Genomic DNA, 25,119 nt, shown 5'->3' on the forward strand with positions numbered 1-25,119 from the left:
TCCAACGCCCAGGGATCATGGACATCTCTTGCCCACGCCTGGGCGAAGAGTGAAAGTCTGCCCCCTACTAGATCCGTTACCGGATAGGGGGCCGTTCCTGCATGCTGTCTTAGAGGCAGCAGCAGGCTTTTTGGCCTGCTTACCTTTGTTCCAGGTCTGGTTTGGTCTCCAGACCGTCTTGGACTGAGCAAAAGTTCCCTCTTGTTTTGCATTAGAGGAAGTTGATGCCGCACCTGCCTTGAAGTTTCGAAAGGCACGAAAATTAGACTGTTTGGCCCTTGATTTGGACCTGTCCTGAGGAAGGGCATGACCTTTTCCTCCAGTGATATCAGCAATAATCTCCTTCAAACCAGGCCCGAATAGGGTCTGCCCCTTGAAGGGAATGTTAAGCAGCTTAGATTTTGAAGTCACGTCAGCTGACCATGATTTAAGCCATAGCGCCCTGCGCGCCTGTATAGCAAAACCAGAATTCTTAGCCGTTAGTTTAGTCAAATGAACAATGGCATCAGAAACAAAAGAATTGGCTAGCTTAAGTGCTCTGAGCTTGCCAAGTAGTCATCCAATGGAGTCGCTACCTGTAAAGCCTCTTCCAGAGACTCAAACCAGAATGCCGTAGCAGCAGTGACAGGAGCAATGCATGCAAGGGGCTGTAGGATAAAACCTTGTTGAATAAACATTTTCTTAAGGTAACCTTCTAAATTTGTATCCATTGGATCTAAAAAAGCACAACTGTCCTTGACAGGGATAGTAGTACGCTTTGCTAGAGTAGAAACTGCTCCCTCCACCTTAGGGACTGTCTGCCATAAGTCCCGTGTGGTGGCGTCTATAGGAAACATTTTTCTAAAAATAGGAGGGGAAGAGAACGGCACACCTGGTCTATCCCATTCCTTATTAATAATTTCTGTAAACCTTTTAGGTATTGGAAAAACATCAGTACACACCGGCACTGCATAGTATTTATCCAGTCTACACAATTTCTCTGGCACTGCAATTGTATCACAGTCATTCAGAGCAGCTAAAACCTCACTGAGCAACACGCGGAGGTGTTCAAGCTTAAATTTAAATGTAGAAATATCAGTCAGGTATCTTTCCTGAGTCAGAAACATCACCCACAGACTGAAGCTCTCCTTCCTCAGCTTCTGCATATTGTGAGGCAGTATCAGACATGGTTCTTAAAGCGTCAGTATGCTCTGCATTTCGTCTAACCCCAGAGCTATCTCGCTTACCTCTAAATTCAGGTAGTCTGGCTAATACCGCTGACAGTGTATTATCCATGACTGCCGCCATGTCTTGTAAAGTAAACGCTATGGGCGCCCTGGATGTACTTGGCGCCATTTGAGCGTGAGTCCCTTGAGCGGGAGTCAAAGGATCTGACACGTGGGGAGAGTTAGTCAGCATAACTTCCCCCTCGTCAGATTCCTCTGGTGATACATTTTTTTTTTTAAAGACATAATATGATCTTTATTGCTTAAAGTGAAATCAGTACATTTGGTACACATTCTAAGAGGGGGTTCCACCATGGCTTTTAAACATAATGAACAAGGAGTTTCCTCTATGTCAGACATGTTTATACAGACTAGCAATGAGACTAGCAAGCTTGGAAAACACTTTGAATCAAGTTAACAAGCAAATATAATAAACGGTACTGTGCCTTTAAGAGAAACAAATTTTGTCAAAATTTGAAAAACAGTGAAAAAAAGGCAGTAAATCAAACGAAATTTTTACAGTGTATGTAATAAGCTAACAGAGCATTGCACCCACTTGCAAATGGATGATTAACCCCTTAGTTCAAAAAACGGATTAAAAAAAACGATATAGACGTTTTTTAACAGTCACAACAAACTGCCACAGCCTGCTGTGGCCCTACCTTCCCCAATAAACGATTTTGGAAAGCCGTTGAACCCTTCAGAGATGTCCTATAGCATTCAGGGAACTTCTGAGGGAAGCTAGATATCTCAGTCTGTAATTTTAACTGCGCAAAAAAGCTCTAAAATAGGCCCCTCCCACTCATACTACAACAGTGGAAAGCCTCAGGAAACTGTTTCTAGGCAAAATTTAAGCCAGCCATGTGGAAAAAAATAGGCCCCAATAAAGTTTTATCACCAAAGCATATATAAAAAACGATTAAACATGCCAGCAAACGTTTTATATTGCAATTTTAAAAGGGTATTACCCCTGAGAGTAAGCATGATACCAGTCGCTATTAAATCACTGTATTCAGGCTTAACTTACATTAATACGGTATCAGCAGCATTTTCTATTTCTAGAAAAAATTGTAACTGCACATACCTCATAGCAGAGTAACCTGCACACCATTCTCCCGCTGAAGTTACCTCTCTCCTCAGACACATGTGAGAACAGCAATGGATCTTAGTTACAACCTGCTAAGATCATAGAAACCTCAGGCAGATTCTTCTTCTATTTACTGCCTGGGATAAAATAGCACAACTCCGGTACTATTTAAAAATAACAAACTTTTGATTGAAGAAAAAAAATAACTATATTTCACCACTCTCTCTTACTACCTCCATGCTTGTTGAGAGTTGCAAGAGAATGACTGGATATGGCAGTTAGGGGAGGAGCTATATAACAGCTCTGCTGTGGGTGTCCTCTTGCAACTTCCTGTTGGGAATGAGAATATCCCACAAGTAATGGATGATCCATGGACTGGATACACCTTACAAGAGAAATCTATAGTAGCAAAACAAGATCCCCTTACTGCAAGACTTTTGAAAACCCTGAACAATGGTAAAAACCATTTACTTACAAAATAGATTACTATAAACCTGTGATTAACTAATAAAACCAAAACCAAAAAATGAAAAACTTGATTTACATTCAATAAATCCCAAATATGGACTTATATGGTGTGATATCATATCATTGAAGGGTATTTAATCTGATTATATATTTTTCTACTCCATAGTATAGAGAGCTGTTTCTTATCATTGTTAGTTAGATTGATGTGGTCCGTGCAAAGTTAAACATATATTCACACCCATCCTTTTTCATCATCTTATCAAATATTTGTACCTCATATTGTTATGAAAGGAGATCATTAATTGATGTCAAGTTTACACTGAATACTTAGTTGTTAACTTATTAACTTATCTTATCAGCCTAGGAACAAGTCTACATGCCACCTTTTATTTATGCCATAGGGTTCTCTCGTATTTAAGTAAAAGATCCATTCAGTCTCCTTGTTAAGGAGGTATATAAACCTATTGCCTCCTCTTCTATTTGGCGGTTCAAAATCTATTACTTTGTGTGGCAAAATGTTTGGCTACTGGTGTTGAAGGGTACTCACTCTCTATGTCCCTGAGGTGTTTCCTTATACGATCCTTAGCCATTGTACTGGTGCAACCTGTGTACTGTCTATTACACACCTTACATGTGACAAGATATATAATATATTTAGAACAACAATCCAACCTAAACCTGATTTTATAGGATTTTTGTGTATTGGTTGATGTAAAACTGTCATTTACCTCCATGTATTTACAGGTAAGGCACGGTCTTCTGCCACATTTAAAAGACCCTTTTCTACTCAACCAGCATTCTCTTGTACCCCTAGAACAAGTTGTATTGTCCTGATATACATATTCTACAAGATTGTCACCTAGAGTAGGAGCTCATCTTGCAATAAAATTACAACCATTAGAGACTATAGTTTTTTTTATAGTTTTATATCCTCACTTAGTTAATCTCTCAACTAATGCTAGTAAATGCTTGTCATAAAAATTGAGAGTAGTGCAGTTCCTCCTAATCCTAATTAGTTGCCCCTTAGGTATGGACCTTTTTAGATGTCCTGGATGACAGGAGTCTGCTCTCAAAATTGTGTTTCCAGTAATTTCTTTATGATATAGCTCCACTTGTATATTGCATGTTTCCTCAACACTGTGTAGAACTACATCAAGAAATGTTGCAGTTTTATTTGAAAATTCTAAGGTAAATCTTAGATTGTAATCATTGTGGTTCAGGTACTTTAGAAATTAATTGGCTTGTTGTTGATCCTCTTCCCAGATGACTACAATATCATCTATATATCTTGCATATATGTTCACCAAAGGGATTTCTATCTCCAAAGATGTAGAGGCGCTCAAACCACCCCAAAAAGAGGTTTGCGTAAGAGGGGGAAAATTTTGCCCCCATAGCAGTTCCACATCTTTGGAGATAGAACTGGCCATTGAATTGGAAAAAAGTATGTGTCAATAAGAAATCTAACACCTGTATAACAAATGCAATTAATTCATCATCATAGGTGGTAAACTGTTTTAGAAAAAAGTCCACCACTGCCTCTTTACCCAAATAGTGTGAAATGCACGAGTACAGAGAACTCACATCTATGGTTAGCCAATTGTATGATGACTGCTAGTTGACTTTTTCCACCTTTTGGAGTAGATGTTTTGTGTCCCTCAAGAAACCTTGTAGCTTCATCATCAATGGTTGTAGAATATTATCTAGCCACTCCCCCAGGTGTTCACCTAACGCCCCAATACCTGAGACTATCGGACTCCCTGGGGGACAGGCTAGATCTCTATGTATCTTAGGGACTATCCTGAAGTTGGCTACCCTGGGAAATTTTGAAAGCAGATATGTAGTCAGCTCCTCATCTGGTATATTTAACTATAGGCTTACTCAATGAATTGTGACACTCTTCGACTCAAAGACAAAGCTGGCTTTTAAGCACCACCCATGAAAACCGCAAGGTAAAATTTCTGTGTTGTTATATTAATATACTTTATAACATTTAAACCTCTAAATTTCTGCCTGTTTCTAAGCCACAATAGACGGCCTGTTATCACGTGCTTTTTTATTAGCTTTTCACAACAAGAGACTGCTAATTCATGTGGGCCATATATACTACAACAACAATGAAAGTTGTGGATTGATTTGGAAAACTGCACAATAATATTACGGTACTTACATTGAGGGTATTAGTAATACACTATATGTACTGTAATATAAGTGCTGATTTCTAAAATTTATGTAAGACTACAACAATATTTACAGCACTTTTCAAGCTTTACTGGATATACTTTTTTCACTTTTAAACCCTTACACCATATTCCAAGAGACTTTATAATGGGATTTTTGAAGGAACTATTAAATTTTTAATAACCACAGGTGGTACTAAAGGTATACACAAAGTGATTTATACGATTAAAATTATTAAATTATATTAATCTATTTTTATTCATATTTTAAATATTGTGATGCAGCTTTAAAGGAACAGTCAACACCAGAATTTTTGTTGTTTTAAAAGATAGATAATCCCTCAATTACCAATTCCCCAGTTTTGCATAACCAACACAGTTATAATTATATAACATTATATTAGCAGCAGCTTTATAAAACCTAATATTCCCTGTGAATTTTTTTAAAAAAGACCGTCTTTCAGACCCGCTCTCTGTGCTCTTCTGAGCGGGTCTGTGATAAAAACAGACCCGCTCAGAAGAGCACAGAGAGCGGGTCTGCACTATGTGCAGAATTATATAACATTATTTTTTAGGTTTACTGGCCTTTTAATGTTATCTATATGAAACACGTGAACTAATGCCCTCCAGTGGTGAAAAACTATCAAAATGCATATAGATTAGAGGTGGCCTTCAAGGTCTAAGAAATTTGCATATGAACCTCCTAGGTTTAGCTTTCAACTAAGAATACCAAGAGAACAAAGCAAAATTGGAGATAAAAGTAAATTGGAAAGTTGTTTAAAATTACATGCCCTATTTGAAACATGAAAGTTTTTTTTGGACTTGACTGTCCCTTTAAGCGCACTCTTTCTTTCTCTTCTTATTTCTTGAACAATGACAGAAATATACAGTAGCTAATAGTTCTTTATAAACCTAAAATATTATGATTTAAATATTATGTGAGGTATAGTAATAAAATGCAAGTTTTCAGACTGCTCTTCTACTGTGGTTGTCTAAAGGGGCATTAAAGTAATAGATAGATGGAAATATAGATCGAAAGATAGATAAAATATTTGCATATATCAGCAATTACATACTCCCCTGCAAAAATGCATACAAAACATAAATATGTTAATGGATTTAAAAGGACAGTGTACTATAAAAGTTTCTCCCATTTAAAGAGACATGATACCCCAAATGTTGAAGCACTTAATTAAAAGTGATGCAGCATTGCTGTAAAAAGCTGACTAGAAAATATCACCTGAAAATTTCTATGTAAAAAAGGAAGATATTTTACTTCAAAATTTCCTTAGTAGCCACATCCCATTGTAAAGGGCTTTTAAGCAGCCAATCAGGATGCTAGTCCCAGGACTTGCAAGGAAGCGTGCATCTGGCATTTGCAAGCAAACGGCTAGATTACAAGTTTTGCGTTATGAGGGGTGCGGTGCTAACTTGCAAGTTATTGTCACCGCTCACTTACCTACAGCGCTGGTATTACAGGTTTTTATAAACTCGGCGTTAAAAGACAAGAAGTGAGCGTAGAGCAAAACTGTGCTCCATACCGCACTCCAATACCAGCGCTGCTTAAGTCAGAGGTGAGCTGGTTGTACGTGCTTGTGCACGATTTCCCCATAGACATCAATGGGGAGAGCCAGCTGAAAAAAAGCCTAACACCTGCAAAAAAGCAGCGTAAAGCTCAGTAACGCAGCCCCATTGATTCCTATGGGAAAACTAAATTTATGTTTACACCTAACACCCTAAAATGAACCCCGAGTCTAAACACCCATAATCTTACACTTATTAACCCCTAATCTGCTGCCCCCAACATCGCAGACACCAACATTATATTTATTAACCCCTAATCTCCCGCCCCCAATGTCACCGCCACTATAATAAACATATTAACCCATAAACCACCTCATCACAAACACTAGTTAAATATTATTAACCCTTAATCTGCCGTCCCTAACATCGCCGCCACCTACCTACATTTATTAACCCCTAATCTGCCGCCCCCAACATCGCCGCCACTATACTAAATTTATTAACCCCTAAACCTAAGTCTAACCCTAACACCCCATAACTTTAACATAATTAATAACTAAATAATTCCTATTTAAAACTAAATACTTACCTGTAAAAAAAAAAACTAAGCTAGCTACAATATAACTAATAGTTACATTGTAGCTAGCTTTGGGTTTATTTTTATTTTACAGGTACGTTTGTATTTATTTTAACTAGGTAGATTAGTTAGTAAATAGTTATTAAATATTTACTAACTACCTAGCTAAAATAAATACAAATTTACCTGTAAAATAAAATCTAACCAGAGTTACACTAACACCTAACATTACACAACAATTAACTAAATTACATAAATTAAATACAATTACCTAAATTACAAACAAAAAAACCCCACTAAATTACACAAAAACAAATTATCAGATATTTAAACTAATTACACATAATCTAATAGCCCTATCAAAATAAAAAAGCCCCCCAAAATAAAAAAAACCATAGCCTAAACTACCAATAGCCCTTAAAAGGGCATTTTGGGAGGCATTGCCCCCAAAGAAATCAGCTCTTTTACCTGTAAAACAAAAAGAATACAAACAACACCCCTAACCGTAAAACCCACCACCACACAACCAAACCCCCCAAATAAAATCCTAACTAAAAAATACTAAGCTCCCCATTGCCCTGAAAAGGGCATTTGGATTGGCATTGCCCTTAAATGGACATTTAGCTCTATTGCTGCGCAAACCCTAACCTAAAAATAAAACCCACCCAATAAACCCTTAGAAAAACCTAACACTAACCCCCGAAGATCCACTTACAGTTTGAAGAGCCAACATCCATCCTCAACGAAGCCGGGAGAAGTCCTCAGCGAAGTGGCATGAAGTCCTCAACGAAGCCAGGAGAAGTCTTCATCCAAGCCGGCAGAAATGGTCCTCCAGACGGGCAGAAGTGTTCATCCAGACGGCATCTTCTATCTTCATCCATCCGGCGCGGAGCGGCTCCATCTTCAAGACATCCGGATGAAGACTTCTGCCCGTCTGGAGGACCACTTATGCCAGCTTGGATGAAGACTTCTCCCGGCTTCGTTGAGGACGTCTTGCCGCTTCGCTGAGGACTTCTCCCGGCTTCGTTGAGGATGGATGTCGGCTCTTCAAACTGTAAGTGGATCTTTGGGGGTTAGTGTTAGGTTTTTTTAAGGGTTTATTGGGTGGGTTTTATTTTTAGGTTAGGGTTTGGGCAGCAATAGAGCTAAATGCCCTTTTAAGGGCAATGCCCATCAAAATGCCCTTTTCAGGGCAATGGGGAGCTTAGGTTTTTTTAGTTAGGATTTTATTTGGGGGGTTTGGTTGTGTGGGTGGTGGGTTTTACTGCTGGGGGGTTGTTTGAATTTTTTTACTGGTAAAAGAGCAATGCCCCGCAAAAGGCACTTTTAAGGGCTATTGGTAGTTTAGTTTAGGCTAGGGTTTTTTTTTTATTTTGGGGGGGCTTTTTTTTATTTTGATAGGGCTATTAGATTAGGTGTAATTAGTTTAAATATCTTGTAATTTGTTTGTTATTTTGTGTAATTTAGTGTTGTTTTTTTTGTAATTTAGGTAATTGTATTTAATTTAGGTAATTTATTTAATTGTAGTGTAAGGTTAGGTGTTAGTGTAAGGTATGTTAGGTGTTATTTTACAGGTACATTTGTATTTATTTTAGCTAGGTAGTTAGTAAATAGTTAATAACTATTTAATAACTATTCTACCTAGTTAAAATAAATACAAACTTGCCTGTAAAATAAAAATAAACCCTAAGCAAGCTACAATGTAACTATTAGTTATATTGTAGCTAGCTTAGGGTTTATTTTATAGGTAAGTATTTAGTTTTAAATAGGTATTATTTAGTTATTAATAGTAGGTTTGATTTAGATGTAATTTAATTATATTTAAGTTAGTGGGTGTTAGGGTTAGACTTAGGGTTAGGGGTTAATAACTTTAGTATAGTGGCGGCGACGTTGGGGGCGGTAGATTAGGGGTTAATAAATGTAGGTAGGTGGCGGTGATGTTAGGGACGGCAGATTAGGGGTTAATACTATTTAACTAGTGTTTGTGATGCGGGAGTACGGCAATTTAGGTGTTAATATGTTTATTATAGTGGCGGCGATGTCCAGAGCGGCAGATTAGGGGTTAATCATTTTATTTTAGTGTTTGCGATGCGGGAGGGCCTCGGTTTAGGGGTTAATATGTAGTTTATGGGTGTTAGTGTACTTTTTAGCACTTTAGTTATGAGTTTTATGTTACAGCTTTGTAGCGTAAAATTTATAACTACTGACTTTAGAATGTGTTACGAATCTTGACGGTATAGGGTGTACCGCTCACTTTTTGGCCTCCCAGGAAAAGCTTGTAACATCGGCGCTATGAAAATCCCATTGAAAAAAGACTATACGCAATTTGCGTAAGTTGATTTGCATTATGGCCAAAAAAGTGTGCGGTGCCCCTAAATCTGCAAGACTCGTAATAGCAGCGGTAGTGAAAAAGCAGCGTTATAACCTGATAATGCTGCTTTTTCACCATAACACAAAACTTGTAATCTAGCCGACAGTTATGTTATGTCCACCCTCAGTTTAAAGGAATAGTCTACTTGAAAATTGTTATGGTTCAAAAAGATAGAAAATCCTTTTATTACCCATTACTCAGTTTTGCATAACTAACACTGTTAAATTAATATACGTTTTATCTCTGTGATTAAAGGGACATGAAACCCAAATTTTTTCTTTCATGATTTACAAAGAGTGTGCAATTTTAAACAACTTTCTAATTTACTTCTATTATCTAAATAGTTTCATTCTCTTGATATTCTTTGCTGAAAAGCATATCTAGATAGGCTCAGTAGCTGCTGATTGGTGGGTGCGCAAAGATGCCTCGTGTGATTGGCTCACCCATATGCATTACTATTTCTTCAACAAAGGATATCTAAAAAATAAAACAAATTAGATAATAGAAGTAAATTTGAATGTTGTTTAAAATTAAATTTTCTAACTGAATCATGAAAGAACAATTTTGGGTTTAGTTTCCCTTTAACTTGTATCTAAGCCTCTGCAAACTTTTATTTTAGCCAATTAGTGATGATTCCTGCATAACTCCACTGGAGGGAGCACATTATCTATATGGCACACATGAACTAGCAATCTCTGGCTGCTAAAAATCTAATAAAATGCACTGAGATAAGAGGAGGCCTGCAAGGGCTTAGAAACAGGCAGATCTTTAGAGGTTATAAAATATATTAATATAACAATGTTGGTTGTGCAAAGCTGGGGGATGGGTAATAAACACGTTATCTCTCTTTTTAAACAAACAAAAAAAAAAACAAGTGAACTGTCCCTTTAAGGAAGTCTACTATGACATCTCATGAGATCACAGTAAAGCAAAGTATGAAATCAGCATTGATGAAGTTGATTGGTTGTTTTTTTCCCCCCAAATTGCAGCTAAGAGAAGTTACAGCATATCTGCTCAAACGGCTGAATATATTTTACTAGCTGGACTGTATTACTATGTTTACAAATATCACCTTTACATTTATTTTGTCATTTGAAACTACTGCTTTGTCTCTTTGAAACTGCCACTATACTGAAAAATTCAGTACTACAGTAATGGGAACAGAAACTCTATGTAAACAAGAGGCAGCAGTTATATTAACCTCCCAGTGGTATTCATGAATTTTATGTTCAGGAAATGTTTTATGCCCCAATTTCTGTGGACACCCACAATTGTTTTATTTTCATTTAATATGACCGTTACATAACCTGTAAAGTCTGAATATTTATCTTTATGGGAAGTAAAATACCTTATACTTACAAGACCTTTCTGTAATCTTGCAATATATTAAAGGGACACTAAACCAAAAATATATCTTTCATGATTCAGGTAGAGAATACAATTTTAAATAACATTCTATTTGACTTCTATTATCTAATTTGCTTGATTCTTTAGATATCCTTTGTTGAAGAAATAGCAATGCACATGTGTGAGCCAATCACACGAGGCATCTATGTGCATCTACCAATCAGCAGCTACTGAGCATATCTAAATATGCTTTTCAGCAAAGAATATCAAGAGAATTAAGCAAATTAGAAGTAAATTTAGAAAGTTGTTTAAAATTGCATGCTCTTTCTAAATCATAAAAGAAAAAATGTAGGTTTAATGTCCCTTTAATGCATCAGACAAGTGTGAAAACTTCAACAATACATATTTTTCTTAATGTCCAATATTCCTCTACCAGTTGCATTATTTGGGAAGACAAGGTTTGCTACTGCTGTCATGTTAGTGTCACTTGCAATATTTTGAAGAATCTTATCTAGCTGCAGATATGTAGCAGGACTAGGCTTATGAGGTCTGCAGTGTGTGTTTTTAATTCTCAAAATTGGAACACCCAACAAATACGGAAAACAAAATATATCCTGAAAACATATGGTGTTATTTTTTAATAGTACACATCATTACAGGGATATGATACTTCAATTTCGCTTCATTGTCTTGGTATCCTTTGTTGAAGAAAAAACAATGCACTACTGAGAGCTAGCTGAACAGTCAGTGAGTCAATGACAAGAGGCATGTGTGCAACCCCCAGTCACCAGCTAGCTCCAAGTAGTGCACTGCTAACCCCTAAGTCTACTTATGTATTCCTTTCAACAAAGGATACTAAGAGAATGAAGCAAAGATAATATAAATACATTAAATATAGCTGTTGAAAACTGCATGCTCTATCTCAATCATTAAAGTTTAATTTTAACTTTACTGTGCCTTTAAACATTTTATATTACAATTTCAAACTGTTATATATCCCTTTATGTTTATAGTCTGTTTTTATTTTGGTTGACAGACCAAGACTCCAGAGTATTATAAATTATAGATAACCTTGATGATTGATACATCCTTTTCAAATAGACAGAAAATAATAGTGTCCTATCTGGTAAATTCTTTCTCACATATTTTATTCTGGCAGATATCACCTACCTGCGGCACTAGGCTGACGTGTATGTTGCAGAAATTCTCTCTCGTTGCCTTGAACTGAAACTGCCTGAAAGCTTCAATAAATGGCATTCCTTCAATGTCTCCAATCGTGCCACCTAACTATAACAAACAAAAGCAGTCTTTTGTCACCACTGAAATGAATATGTTCAATAACCTATAGTGAAGGAAGACATCACTGAATACATGTTAGAAACTACTGTGCTTATGTAAAGTATAAATCTTTTATTTCATTTTGAAGATATATGAAGGCTTTATGGAAAAGCATTTTCAAGGTCACCGAGTAATTTACTATGTGCATCACAACTGAAGCAATAGGAACAGGAGAGTCCATAAAGAAACTCTCACAGTACAGAAAACAAATGATTAATTAGCATAGAAGGTCAGAATAAGACACACTATCCTGTAAACAGCTTGCTACTTTTAAGTATTTTTATTGTTTAAAAAGATAGCTAATCCCTTTATTACCCATTACCCAGTTTTGTATAACGAACACAATTATTTTAATACTAGGCGATAAGCCTGCCCTTAGGGCAATCTATGTTAAAAAAAAAATACAAACCCCACAGGTAATTACAGAAAAAATAAACAAATTATCCAAAATAAAAAATGTAAACCTTAACTAATACCCCTATAAAAATAAAAAATCTCGGGGGGCGGAGCCAACGTCCAGGGAAAGCAGATGTGTCTGAGAGGAGCTCCCACTATCTTTTTGGTTTAAAAAGTTAATTTTGGCCATCCACATCACGGAAACTACTTAAAAAGTTGAATAACCTTTAATCTACTGATGTCGACTGCCTTGGGGTCAGTTTTGCTGCAGGTCTACCTCAAGAATTTGGTGTGAACTAAGCTAAACAGTTGTGGCCTAGCAACCTGACTGCACTAATACCTTCAAGCACTGGACTCTAACTATATTGGATATACTATTGTAGCCTTGTTTTTCCATGACCATGGAGGAAGATAATACTATTATCGGCAAGATGCTGCTAAATTTTGAGCTAAATATGTCTAGAAAGTTTGAAGCCCTACACTGTATCCTTAGGGATACCCACGTGGTGTCGACCATCTTTAAACCTGGGGTGTATGCTGAGGCTAAAGGCCGGAAGAGAGAAACCCAAATGAGGCAATCAACGGGAGAGCGTGTGCCAGCTGCCCCGTTGCGAACCTCGGATACAAATCCTGTACATCTTACCTCAGCTCTCGTTTTGAGAGATATGACCGACAGCAAGGAGGAGATTGAGAGAGACGGCGATGGCGCTGATATGGAGGTCCCGCATGATCGAGGGATCTTTACCTACCACCTGAGTTCTCCGGAATCCATTTATAGCAGTGGGATGGAGGAATGGAAACCTGAGACGGAGCAGTCCACTTGTGGAGCGTCTGCTGGAATATTGATTGATGCGACAGGATCGGCACCGTTGTTACCGGAATCATGCCCGGGTTGTGATTGCCCTAATTATGCGCAACCTCTGGAAGTCGATGCCACATCCATATCACATCAGGTTGGCACATTATATATGAAGGGAGATCACCATTTTATCTGGAGGGCTGGCTTGGTTACGCCGCAGTCCTTTACAACGAGTAGATTGGGCCCAAAGAAAGCTGAAGGGCAAGATAAACTCTACATCTATTATGTACTAATGGATATAGGTTAGCCTTATTATGTTAACCCTCACGCGTGGAAAGACTTTACAGTGCTATGGGGTCTTTCTATGTGTGCTTTCCCAGGGTCGATGAACTGCTTCTTATTGTAGCGTTTATAGTGACTTTTAACTAGTAGACACTATGCTCACAGAAAATAGTGGAGACATTCCTTCTGATGATATTCTATTATGTTAGTGTAGGCTGGAAGGCTTGTACCTGAATGTTTAACCCCCACTATTCATGATGAGCTTGTGAGAGTTCAAAAATTTCTATTCCTGCATAGAAACTACAAGCCTAGTCTGCAAACTATATTTTAAGGCTTTTCTACATTAACATAGAGTGCAGTGTTATTGACTTATCCCTCATGTTGAGAAAGACTTTACAGCTCTATGAGGCTTTTCTATGCAGATTCCTACAGGGTCTATCTAAATCTGCTTTAGCTAACCAATAATATGGAGTTTTATTGTCTGTACCCCCTTATCATATCCACAGTTTACCGATTAGAAGTGAATGTTAAGATATATTTATGTTTCCCTGTCTCACCTCAAATGTTGATTTACTTGTCTTATGTGACATAGGTTGAAGAGGAGACGTAAAAATTCTAAGTAATTCTACTATAGACTGCACATACAAGCATAAATTTGGGATCTGCACTTATATGTTTCCTCTGAATGACAGGTGTTGATGAGAGATACTTCTATCCCCATACCTGTTCTTCAAGTTTACATACCCCTAATGTTCAGTAACATGTTTGTTTCACAGTCTTTGTTTAGTATGTTTTATTAAGGCTATTTTTGTACGTATTATACCCTACATATATTTCTGTCTAACTATATGCTAATGAGGAATATCTACAATATTTACGTTGCCTCTTTTTTTTAAGGGACCTCACAACATGATGTTTCTCTCAAGCCTGTAATTATATGTTGTATCACTAAGTGAGATTAGCTAGTCGGGGGGGTGTGGAAAATATAACTAGTTCACAATATAGTCACAGGCGTACCAGGCCAGTCCAAAAGTTGCTATGTCTACTTAAGCTACCCTTCTCCAGTTTTAAGCTTAAAGGCACCTAGGCACACTATTAAGTTTTACAATTTTAGGTTGTTATATATTACTACTGTATCTCTCTTGTGAACGGAACTCGTGGCCTAGTTAATGTCCATTGGAGTTTAAATTCTCCTCAATAAGTTTTTGGGATCTCTATGCTTGTATGCTCATCATTTACATATTAGTAAGCCCATATGACAGTCCCCTGATACCTTTAGATCACCTATCATCGTTGTTTAGGGGGTTAGCTCTAGACCAACTTAAGTAAGATGCCCTCCTTAGGAGACTCTGGGAGAATTCTATGTATAATACTCACTAAAGCAAACTAATGTGTTATATCAGCTTTCTCCCCCACAACTGTTACTAGGCTTTCACCAGATACCAAGCTCCCTACTGATAATCCTTTTTAATCATATATACTGATAATATTGCCATAAGCTTCGCCTATACATGCCCTATAACTATAACTATGTTCAAAGATTTTCTAGCTACTAAGGGAAGTTAATTTATCTCTGAGTCCCTCTATTTAGTCACACTTTGAGATGGACCTGACTATTTATAAATATCAATATACCTTACTACTTGAGACCCACAGGATTACAGACATCCAGCATGTTTGGTCTGATTACCTCTTAAATACTTGGAGACAGTCAGGTATTGTTATATGGTTGTATAGATTTATCATACGCACTAGAAACACCTTATCTAGTTAATTACTTTACTCTGATAAAGCTATGCCCCTCCATATTAGTTATATAAACAGGTCCTTCCCTTGAAGCCCACCTTTGTAACTATATAGTAAGTCCTCCACTACCTATTCTCCTGTCCTGTATGGCTCCGCCCCCCATTCCCTTCCCCACTCCACTTTGAGCGGCTCTTGCCCGCTGCACTCCCTTACCCCTCTCCCCGCTAATTTGGTCCATAAGCGGCCAAACATAAACTAATACACATTTGCCCCACTTTTACTAGATTATATAACGTTATAAATGTTCTTTATGGCAATGTGGAGAATATACTCTATATCTCCCCTTCCCCTAATCCCATGAAACCACCCCCCCCCCTTGCTTCTATATTTCTTAAATAAATATTTTATGGTATGTTTATCTTTCACAAGGCGGGGTCACTTCTAATATATATATTATATAAAATATAAAACTGAAGTCTTAATTTTGATAGTCCAAACTCTTTGCTAATGCCTTTAATAAACGGGATTTATATGCCCCTTCTATTTAGCCCTACTGCCTAGTCAACCTTCTTGCTTTTTCAAATCTCTAGCCAATTATAGCTTCTTCACCCTATTAATAATCCTCATCGAGTACCACTCTTTAAACTCATAAATGCATATTAGGTTGGCATAATTTGTATTGTTGACTTGGCAATATCATTGTATTAGCACTGTATTCTTCTTATCTGTCACTGTTGTTGGATGTGTCACTATTGTTACATTTGTTTATGACTTCAATAAAAATTGTTTAAAAAAAATAAATAAATCCCCTGCAAAATAAAAACACCACATAATCTAATACTAAACTACCAATAGCCCTAAGTTAAGCAGCTCTTTTACCTATAAAAATTACCAATTACCCCTTAACAGTAAACCCCCCCCCCACCCAACCAACCCCCCAAAATAAAAAAACTAAGTCTAAAAAACCTAAGCTACCCATTGCCCCTAAAGGGGCATTTGTATGAGCATTGCCCTTAAAAGGGCAATCAGCTCTTTTACAGCCCCAAAAACCCTAATCTTAAAAAAAAAAAAAGCAACCCCAAAAAAAATAAAAGAAAAAGCCCCAAATAGGTACTCACCGTTCCTGAAGTCCGGCGGTGAAGTCCTTCTTCTAGGCGACTCCATCATCTTCTATCTTCATCTGTCCAGAGCGAAGGCGGCGCAGAGCAGAGGTGCGGAGCAGTCTTCCCTGATTCGCTGATCCGGAGCGGCGGTCCTCAGCTGCGTGGAAGCTCCTCTTCATCCGATCTCCGTCGTACGCTAAAAATTGAATGTAAGGTACTGCATTCAAATTGGGGTACCTTGCATTCCTATTGGCTAATATTTTTAAATCAGCCAATAGGATTAGAGCTAATGAAATCCTATTGGCTGTTCAAATTAGCCAATAAAATTTCAGTAGCTCTCATCCTATTGGCTGATTTCAAAATTTCTACCAATAGGAATGCAAGGTACCCCAATAAAAATGGGGTACCTTACATTCAATCTTCAGTGTGAGGCGGACGATCGCATGAAGAGGAGCCTCCACGCCGCTTTGGACCGCCGCCTCTGAAGACCCCCGCTGAGAACCACCGCTGAGGACCGCCGCTGAGGATCCGCGCATCTGGGAAGCCAGCTCCACATAGTGCCGCCTTTGCTCCGGATGAAGATAGAAGATGATGGAGCCGCAGGGAAGAATACCTTCTCCGCCGGACTTCAGAAAATGGTGACTACCTATTTGGGGCTTAGTCTTAAACTTTTTATTTTTTTGAATGGCTTTTTTTTTAGATTAGGAGTTTTTTGGGCTGTAAAAGAGCGGATTGCCCTTTTAAGGGCAATGCCCATACAAATGCCCCTATAGGGGCAATGGGTAGTTTAGGTTTTTTTAGAGTTAGGTTTTTTTTATTTTGGGGGGTTTGGTGGGTGGGGGGGGTTTACTGTTAGGGGGGACTTAGTATTTTTTACATGTAAAAGAGCTGTTTAACTTAGGGCAATGCCCTACAAAAGGCCCTTTTAAGGGTTATTGGTAGTTTAGTTTAGATTAGGTGGTGTTTTTATTTTGGGGGGCTTTTTTATTTTCATAGGGATTAGGTTTAATTTTTTTTACTTTTGATAATTTTGTTTATTTTTTTCTGTATTTTTAGACTTTTTTATTTTTTGTAATTTTAGATACATTTTTTGTAATTTAATGTTAGGTTTTATTTTTAAATTAATCTTAGGATTTTTTATTTTTATTTTAATTTAGTATTGGGGTTAATTTAGGGAGCGTTAGGTTAGGGGGCTTAGTAATTAAATGACGACTAGATTATGAGTTTTGCATTATGAGTGAAAAAGCTTCATGACGATGCTTTTTCACTACCGCTGGTATTACGAGTCTTGCAGGTCTGTACCGCACACTTTTTTGGCCGTAACTGAACGTAACTACCGCAGCTTTCAAAAAGTCCTTTTAATAATGGGACTTCCATAGCGGCGGTATTAAGAGTTTGCCTGTCCAGCAAAAAGTGAGCGGTACAGCCTATAACTACAAGATCTGTACTGTAAACTGAAAGTCAGTAGTTATGGCTTTTATGTTACAAAGCCGTAACATAAAACTCATAACTAAAGTTCTAAAAAGTACACTAACACCCATAAACTACCTATTAACCCATAAACCGAGGCCCTCCCGCATTGCAAACACTAAAATAAAATTATTAACCCCTATTCTGCCGCTCCCGACATCGCCGCCACTATAATAAACATATTAACCCCTAAACCGCCGTACTCCCGCATCGCAAACACTAGTTAAATATTATTAACTCCTAATCTGCTGTCCATAACATCGCTGCAACCTACATTACTGTTATTAACCCCTAATATGCTGCCCCCAAAATCGCAGCCACTATACTAAAGTTTTTAACCCCTAAACCTAACCCTAAGTCTAACCCTAACACCCACTAACTTTAACATAATTAAAATAAATATAAATAAAAATTACAATTAATACCTAAATAATTCCTATTTAAAACTAAATACTTACCTATAAAATAAAACCTAAGCTAGCTACAATATAACTAATAGTTACATTGTAATGCATCTATCTTAGGTTTTATTTTTATTTCACAGGTAAGTTTGTATTTATTTTAACTAGGTAGACTAGTTAGTAAATAGTTATTAACTATCTAGTTAAAATAAATACAAACTTACCTGTAAAATAAAACCTAACCTGTCTTACACTAACAACTAACCTTACACCACAATTAAATCAATTACATTAATTAAATACAATTAACTAAATTATAAAAAAAATAAACACTAAATTACACAAAATAAAAAAGAAATGATCAAATATTTAAACTAATTACACCTAATCTAATAGCCCTATCAAAATAAAAAAGCCCCCTCAAAATAATAAATCCCCTAGCCTACACTAAACTGCCAATAGCCCTTAAAAGGGCCTTTTGTGGGGCATTGCCCCAAAGAAATCAGCTCTTTTACCTGTAAAAAAAAAATACAAACAACCCCCCCAACAGTAAAACCCACCACCCACACAACCAAACCCCCCAAATAAAATCCTATCTAAAAAAAAAACCTAAGCTCCCCATTGCCCTGAAAAGGGTATTTGGATGGGCATTGCCCTTAAAAGGGCATTTAGCTCTTTTTCAACCCAAACCCTAAGCTAAAAATAAAACCCACCCAATAAACCCTTAAAAAAAACTAACACTAACCCTCGATTGGATCAGCCAATAGGATTGAAGCTCAGGATTTTTTCAACTTTAATCCCGATTGGCTGATAGAATTATATCAGCCAATCGGAATTCAAGGGACACCATCTTGGATGATGTCGCTTAAAGGAACCTTCATTCTTCAGTAGCCATCAACAGAAGAGGATGCTCCGCTCCGGATGTCTTGAAGATGGAGCCGCTCCGCGTAGAAAGGATGAAGATAGAAGATGCCGTCTGGATGAAGACTTCTGCCAACCTGGAGGACCACTTCTTGCCGCTTGGATGAAGACTTCTCCCGGCTTTGTTGAGGACTTCTGCCTGGTTGGATGAAGACTTCTCCCGGCTTAATGAGGATGGATGTCCGGTCTTTAAAAATTGTAAGTGGATCTTCGGGGGTTAGTGTTAGGTTTTTTTAAGGGTTTATTGGGTGGGTTTTATTTTTAGATTAGGAACTTTGGGCAATGGTAAAGAGCTAAATGCCCTATTAAGGGCAATGCCCATCCAAATGCCCTTTTCAGGGCAATGGGGAGCTTAGGTTTTTAAGATAGGATTTTATTGGGGGAGTTTGGTTGTGTGGTTGGTGGGTTTTACTGTTGGGGGGTTGTTGTATTTTTTTTTTACAGGTAAAAGAGCTGATTTCTTTGGGGCAATGCCCTGCAAAAAGCCCTTTTAAGGGCTATTGGCAGTTTAGTTTAGGCTAGGGTTTTTTTTATTTTGGGGGGGCTTTTTTATTTTGATAGGGCTATTAGATTAGGTGTAATTAGTTTAAATATTTGATAATTTCTTTTTTATTTTGTGTAATTTAGTTAATTGTATTTAATTCATGTAATTGATTTAATTGTAGTGTAATGTTAGGTGTTAGTGTAAGACAGGTTAGGTTTTATTTTACAGGTAAATTTGTATTTATTTTAACTAGGTAGTTAGTACATAGTTAATAACTATTTACTAACTAGTCTACCTAGTTAAAATAAATACAAACTTAGCTGTGAAATAAAAATAAAACCTAAAATAGCTACAATGTAACTATTAGTTATATTGTAGCTAGCTTAGGGTTTATTTTACAGGTATTTAGTTTTAAATAGGAATTATTTAGGTATTAATTGTAATTTTTATTTAGATTTATTTTAATTATGTTAAAGTTAGTGGTGTTAGGGTTAGACTTAGGGTTAGGCTTAATAACTCTAGTATAGTGGCGGCGACGTTGGGGGCGGCAAATTAGGGGTTAATAAGTGTAGATAGGTGGCGGCGATGTTGGGGCAGCAGATTAGGGGTTAATAACTGTAATGTAGGTGGCGGCATATTAGGGGTTAATAAGTGTAATGTAGGTGTCAGCGATGTCGGAGGCGGCAGATTAGGGGTGTTTAGACTCGGGGTTTATGTTAGGGTGTTAGGTGTAAACATAACTTTTCTTTCCCCATAGGAATCAATGGGGCTTCGTTACGGAGCTTTAGGCTCCTTTATTGCAGGTGTTAGGCTTTTTTAGCCGGCTCTCCCCATTGATGTCTATGGGGAAATCGTGCACGAGTACGTAAAACCACCTCAAAGCAGCGCTGGTAGTTAGGTGTGGTATGCAGCTCAATGGAGCTCAACGCTGCCATATTGCTTGCTAACGCCGGGTTTTTGCAAACCTGTAATAGCAGACCTATAGGGAGGTGAGTGGTGGAAATAACTTGCAAGTTAGCACCGAGCTGCTCATAACGCAAAACTCGTAATCTAGCCATGAGTTATTTGCGTTGTTGGGGGTTGGCGGTTTATGAGTTAATAGGTTAATTAGGTTTATTGCGACGTGGGGGTTTGGCGGTTTAGTGGATAATAGGTTAATTAGCTTAAAAAACTTTGTGTCTAGGGGGTGCAATTTTGTTTCTAAAAGAGGACGCACTCTTGGTAACATTCTAGCACCTAGTATGATTAAGAAAAAGATAACAACAATCAGTAGCTGGCTTAGCACTAAGGGACACTACAACTGTCACTACACTAAATGTATAGCCTGCAGCCATACCAAATCTACTAAGATTTTTCAATCTTGTGTGACCCAAAAGGTTTTTAACATGACAGAATGTACTAATTGCCGTACCAAGTTTGTAGAATATGTAGCAGAATGCTCTCAAAGTAAGCTGCAATATGTTGGGTGTACCTCAAGAGAGGCGCGCTCACGCATTAGAGAGCATCTCAACAACATTTAGCATGGATCTGATTGCTCAGACTTGGCACGTCACTTTATTTTTTAACATAACAAAGATGTCAGCACTTCCCAATCGTATTTTATTGAGCGTATACATGGTGGTCCAAGGGGTGGAGACAGAATGGCCAAACTCTTATATAGGGAAGCGTTCTGGATTTTTCTCCTTAGAACTAGGAGACCACTTGGACTGAACATAGATGGTGACATTATTAACTTTTGGAAACGCATTTAACTGTTAGCAGTAACAGAATCTGTATACTATCTCCCATTTGACAACCTTGTGCCCATGTACCGATTAAAAATATTCTTTTAATATGCCATATTATTACACTCACATTATATATACTCTATTGCCCACTAAATGGCTGTATTGTGATTGTTTAATTATATTTATGTGTTTATAAGAATTCATTGAAAAGGGAATTTGAGACTTGTGTTACTAAGGTTGTCATGGTAATCCCCAGTCTAACAAGTATTGACACACTAATTAGCAGTGAGTGTTTGCAGCTTCTGTCAATCAATCCAATCACAGTGCTATTTAAACACCCATGAGCACTACAGTGGTATCTACGACTAAGGCTGTGTAGCCAAAACGCGTCAGATTGACTGAGAGAATGCTGTTTGTTTTATAAAGCTTTTAATGCTTTTTCTTGTTGTTCCAATCTATTTCGGAATAAAGCAAAGAGTTTTCCCTGCCTTGAGGTTCTCTGCATTTTTTATGCTTCTCAATAGGTTAATTTGGTTTATTGCAATGTAGGTGGTTGGCAGGTTTAGGGGTTAATAGGTTAATTAGGTTTATTGCGATGTGGGGGGTTGTCGTTTAGGGGTTAATAGGTTAATTATGTTTATTGTGATGTGGGGGTTGGCGGTTTAGGGGTTAATATTTTAATTATGTTATTTGCTTTTTCGTTATTTCGTGTGGGCGGTTGCATATTTATTTTTTATAAAGCTTTTTTTGCTTAAGCTGCATCCAGGTGGATTCCAAAAATGGCAGGGTGGTGAAAGAATCTACCTGTTGTGGATTCTTTCACCACCCTGCCTTGCGCAGCCAACATTCTTTAGAGGATGCGTGCGCAACTGGCGACGGTGACTGACGCATTACAAACGAGATTATAGTATAGATAATTTTTACCTCTGTGATTACCTTGTATCTAAGCCTCTGCAGACTGCCTCCTTATCTCAGTTCTTTTGACAGACTTGTATTTTAGCCAAATCAGTTCTGACGCATAGGTATATACATCTATATAGCACACATGCACTAGCGCTGTCTAGCAGTGAAAAACTGTCAAAATTCAGTGAGATTTGAGGCTACCTTTAAGGGCTTAGAAATTAGCATATGGCCCTACCTAGGTTTAGCTTTAAACTAAGAATACCAAGAGAATAAAGCAAATTTGATGATAAAAGTAAATTGGAAAGTTGTTTAAAATTACATGCCCTATCAGAATCATGAAAATTGAATTTTGCCTACAGTAGGGAAGGATTAGATGTGCCTGGGATCCAAAACACTGGACATTTTGTCTCACATATGAGGCTGCATAATACATTTTAGAAATTCAATGAATTAAACAATATAATCTCTATTATATAAACAGCCTTTAATAAAGCTTTGCGTGACACATGTCACAGGCTTCCCCAGGGATTCCCCAGTTCACTAGGAGGCAGGCAAAAAAAAAACAACATAACAAGAGCTTTTAATCCCTCCAACTTCCCTGTATATCTCAGTCTAAGATATAGCCGAGAAAAGAAGAGTAATAAAAAAAAAAAGGAAATGACAAAGCAGGGTTAATAGAATGCAAACTAAAACTATCGCCAACTGAATATAAAAATGAATGGACTCTGACCACTGTAAAATAAATTAATTTATCAAGAAAGCACAAATTTTGTTTTCTTTCATAAGGTGGTGAGAGTCCACAAGCCACCACATGAGGGATCTAATACCTAAGCTATGAAGTCTATGAGATCACTATGAAAATGGGTGGGATATGAAGTTAAATCCATGCATACTAAGTACAAGACACTGCAAATTTGTTCTATTAAAAAAAAATTACTAAGAGGCTAAGAAGTGGAAGCTGACATAACAGAATGAGCTGTAATACTCTTAAGAGGAGTTTTCCCCACAACTAAGTAAGACTTTCTAATTAAATGCTGTAGCCAAGAAGCTAGAGAAATTGCTGTAGTCTTCTGACCCTTACAAGGTCAGACGACTACAGGATGAAGATAAATATTTACACAAATCCTAAATAAATCTTCAGAGCCCTCACCATGTCCAAGTTATCCATAAGACGTTCTTTAGAATTTTTAGGAGCTGGACATAATGAGGGAATAATGATGTGTCTGAATAAACCACCTTAGGTAGAAAACCATAATAAACTGCCTTATCTTGATGAAAGATAAAATAAGGATGATCACATGACAAAGCAGATAATTCTGAAAATCTTTACATTGAAAAAATAACTAGAAGGACCAACACCTTTATGGACAGAAGCTGAATATCCTGCAAAACTCTTAGAGCTGAATTTAAAAATTCCAAGGAGGAGATACTGGTTTAAACACAGGTTGAATCCTAACCAAAGCCTGAATGAAATCTTGAATTTCAATCAACTTAGTTATATTATGATAGCGAACAGAAAGAGCTGGAATTTGACCCTTTAAGGAACTTGCCGAAAAACCCCTTCTCTACGAAACTGAAGAACTCAAGAAATTAACAAAAAATTTCCAACCAAACTCTTATGACCACACCAAGAAAAAAGGTGATCCGAATCTTTTGGTAAAACTTTCTAATCACGGGCTACCTGACTTGAATAAGTGTGTCAATGACTGAATCAGAGAAACCTCTCTGACTTAAAATCAAGCATTCAATATCAAAGCTGTTAAATTCAGAGTCTTTAGTTATTGATGAAAAAACAGACCTTAAGACAAGAAATCTTCCTGTAGAAGAAGATTTATAGGTGGACAATTAGACATTTGAATCAGATCTGCAAACTAAGTTGAGGCCAAGATAAGGCAATCAGTTCTTGCCTTTAGGTATTTTGTAAAAAAAACTCTAGTAACGTTGGTGATAATGGTGTTGAGACCTGGACCAAACATAATCTTTCCCTGAAAGGAAGAGGTAAAAGTCCCTACATACCATGTCTACAGACCAAGATTTTATCCAAAAAGTTCTTCTGGTAATCACAGCCAAAGCTGTGTTATTTGCATTAATGCAGTTATTTCCAAAATAACCTCATAAATAAAATAATTTTACTTTAATCATCTTAAAGCAGTCTTGGATTTCATAAAGAGAAATCTCCTGTGATATCATCTCAGACAAAGAATCACACCACAGGGTTAGAGCACCTTCCACACAAGCAACGCTAACCTCTGGTCTAAACAGGAGCCCTTGCCGATGAGCCTCAAGCTTCCTGACCATCTGATCCTTAAAGAAGGTGCTTTCTTTAAAGGGATATTAGTAAGCTTGGCTAGGGTGGAAATAGCCCTGTCAACCTTTGGCATAGTTTCCCAAAGTGCTATATTTGTTTGAGTTACTAGAAACATCTTTTTACATTTCATGAAAGGTGCAAAAGGAACACCAGGTTTGTTCCATGTTTTAGATATAATATCTGAAACAGCTTCTGGAAAAGAAAATACCTCAGCAGATTTGGATTGAGGTTTAAACAAAAGTTGTTTAATAGACTTTTTCCCAGGAAATATGGGCTCTTAAGCCCCTAAGATTCAAGAGCTTAAAAAGAAACAAAAGCACTCTGTCTCCTGCACTAAAGAATCTTGATCATCTGACAAAAGCTCTCTTTCATATGAATTATCAATGTTTAATTTATTAACAGGTCCAACATCCTCTTTTCCTTATGAGAGAAAAAAGGAGAGGGCTGAATCTTCTTTAGTTGTACCCTCCTGAACAGTAGGAGGT

At 37.3% G+C, this 25,119-nt stretch overlaps 1 protein-coding gene across 2 annotated transcripts in view; it reads right to left on the reverse strand.

Annotated features, from left to right (window-relative positions):
- The window catches only part of CTPS2 (CTP synthase 2), a 721,417-nt gene that overhangs the window by 657,487 nt on the left and 38,811 nt on the right, over positions 1-25,119 (reverse strand). For both annotated transcript variants that reach the window (XM_053706085.1, XM_053706084.1), the window contains exon 5: positions 11,927-12,043. In XM_053706085.1, the coding sequence (XP_053562060.1) occupies positions 11,927-12,043 (117 nt within the window). The remainder of the gene's footprint in view (positions 1-11,926; positions 12,044-25,119) is intronic.

Source organism: Bombina bombina, chromosome 3 (assembly GCF_027579735.1).
Source record: "Bombina bombina isolate aBomBom1 chromosome 3, aBomBom1.pri, whole genome shotgun sequence".
Taxonomy (NCBI): domain Eukaryota; kingdom Metazoa; phylum Chordata; class Amphibia; order Anura; family Bombinatoridae; genus Bombina; species Bombina bombina.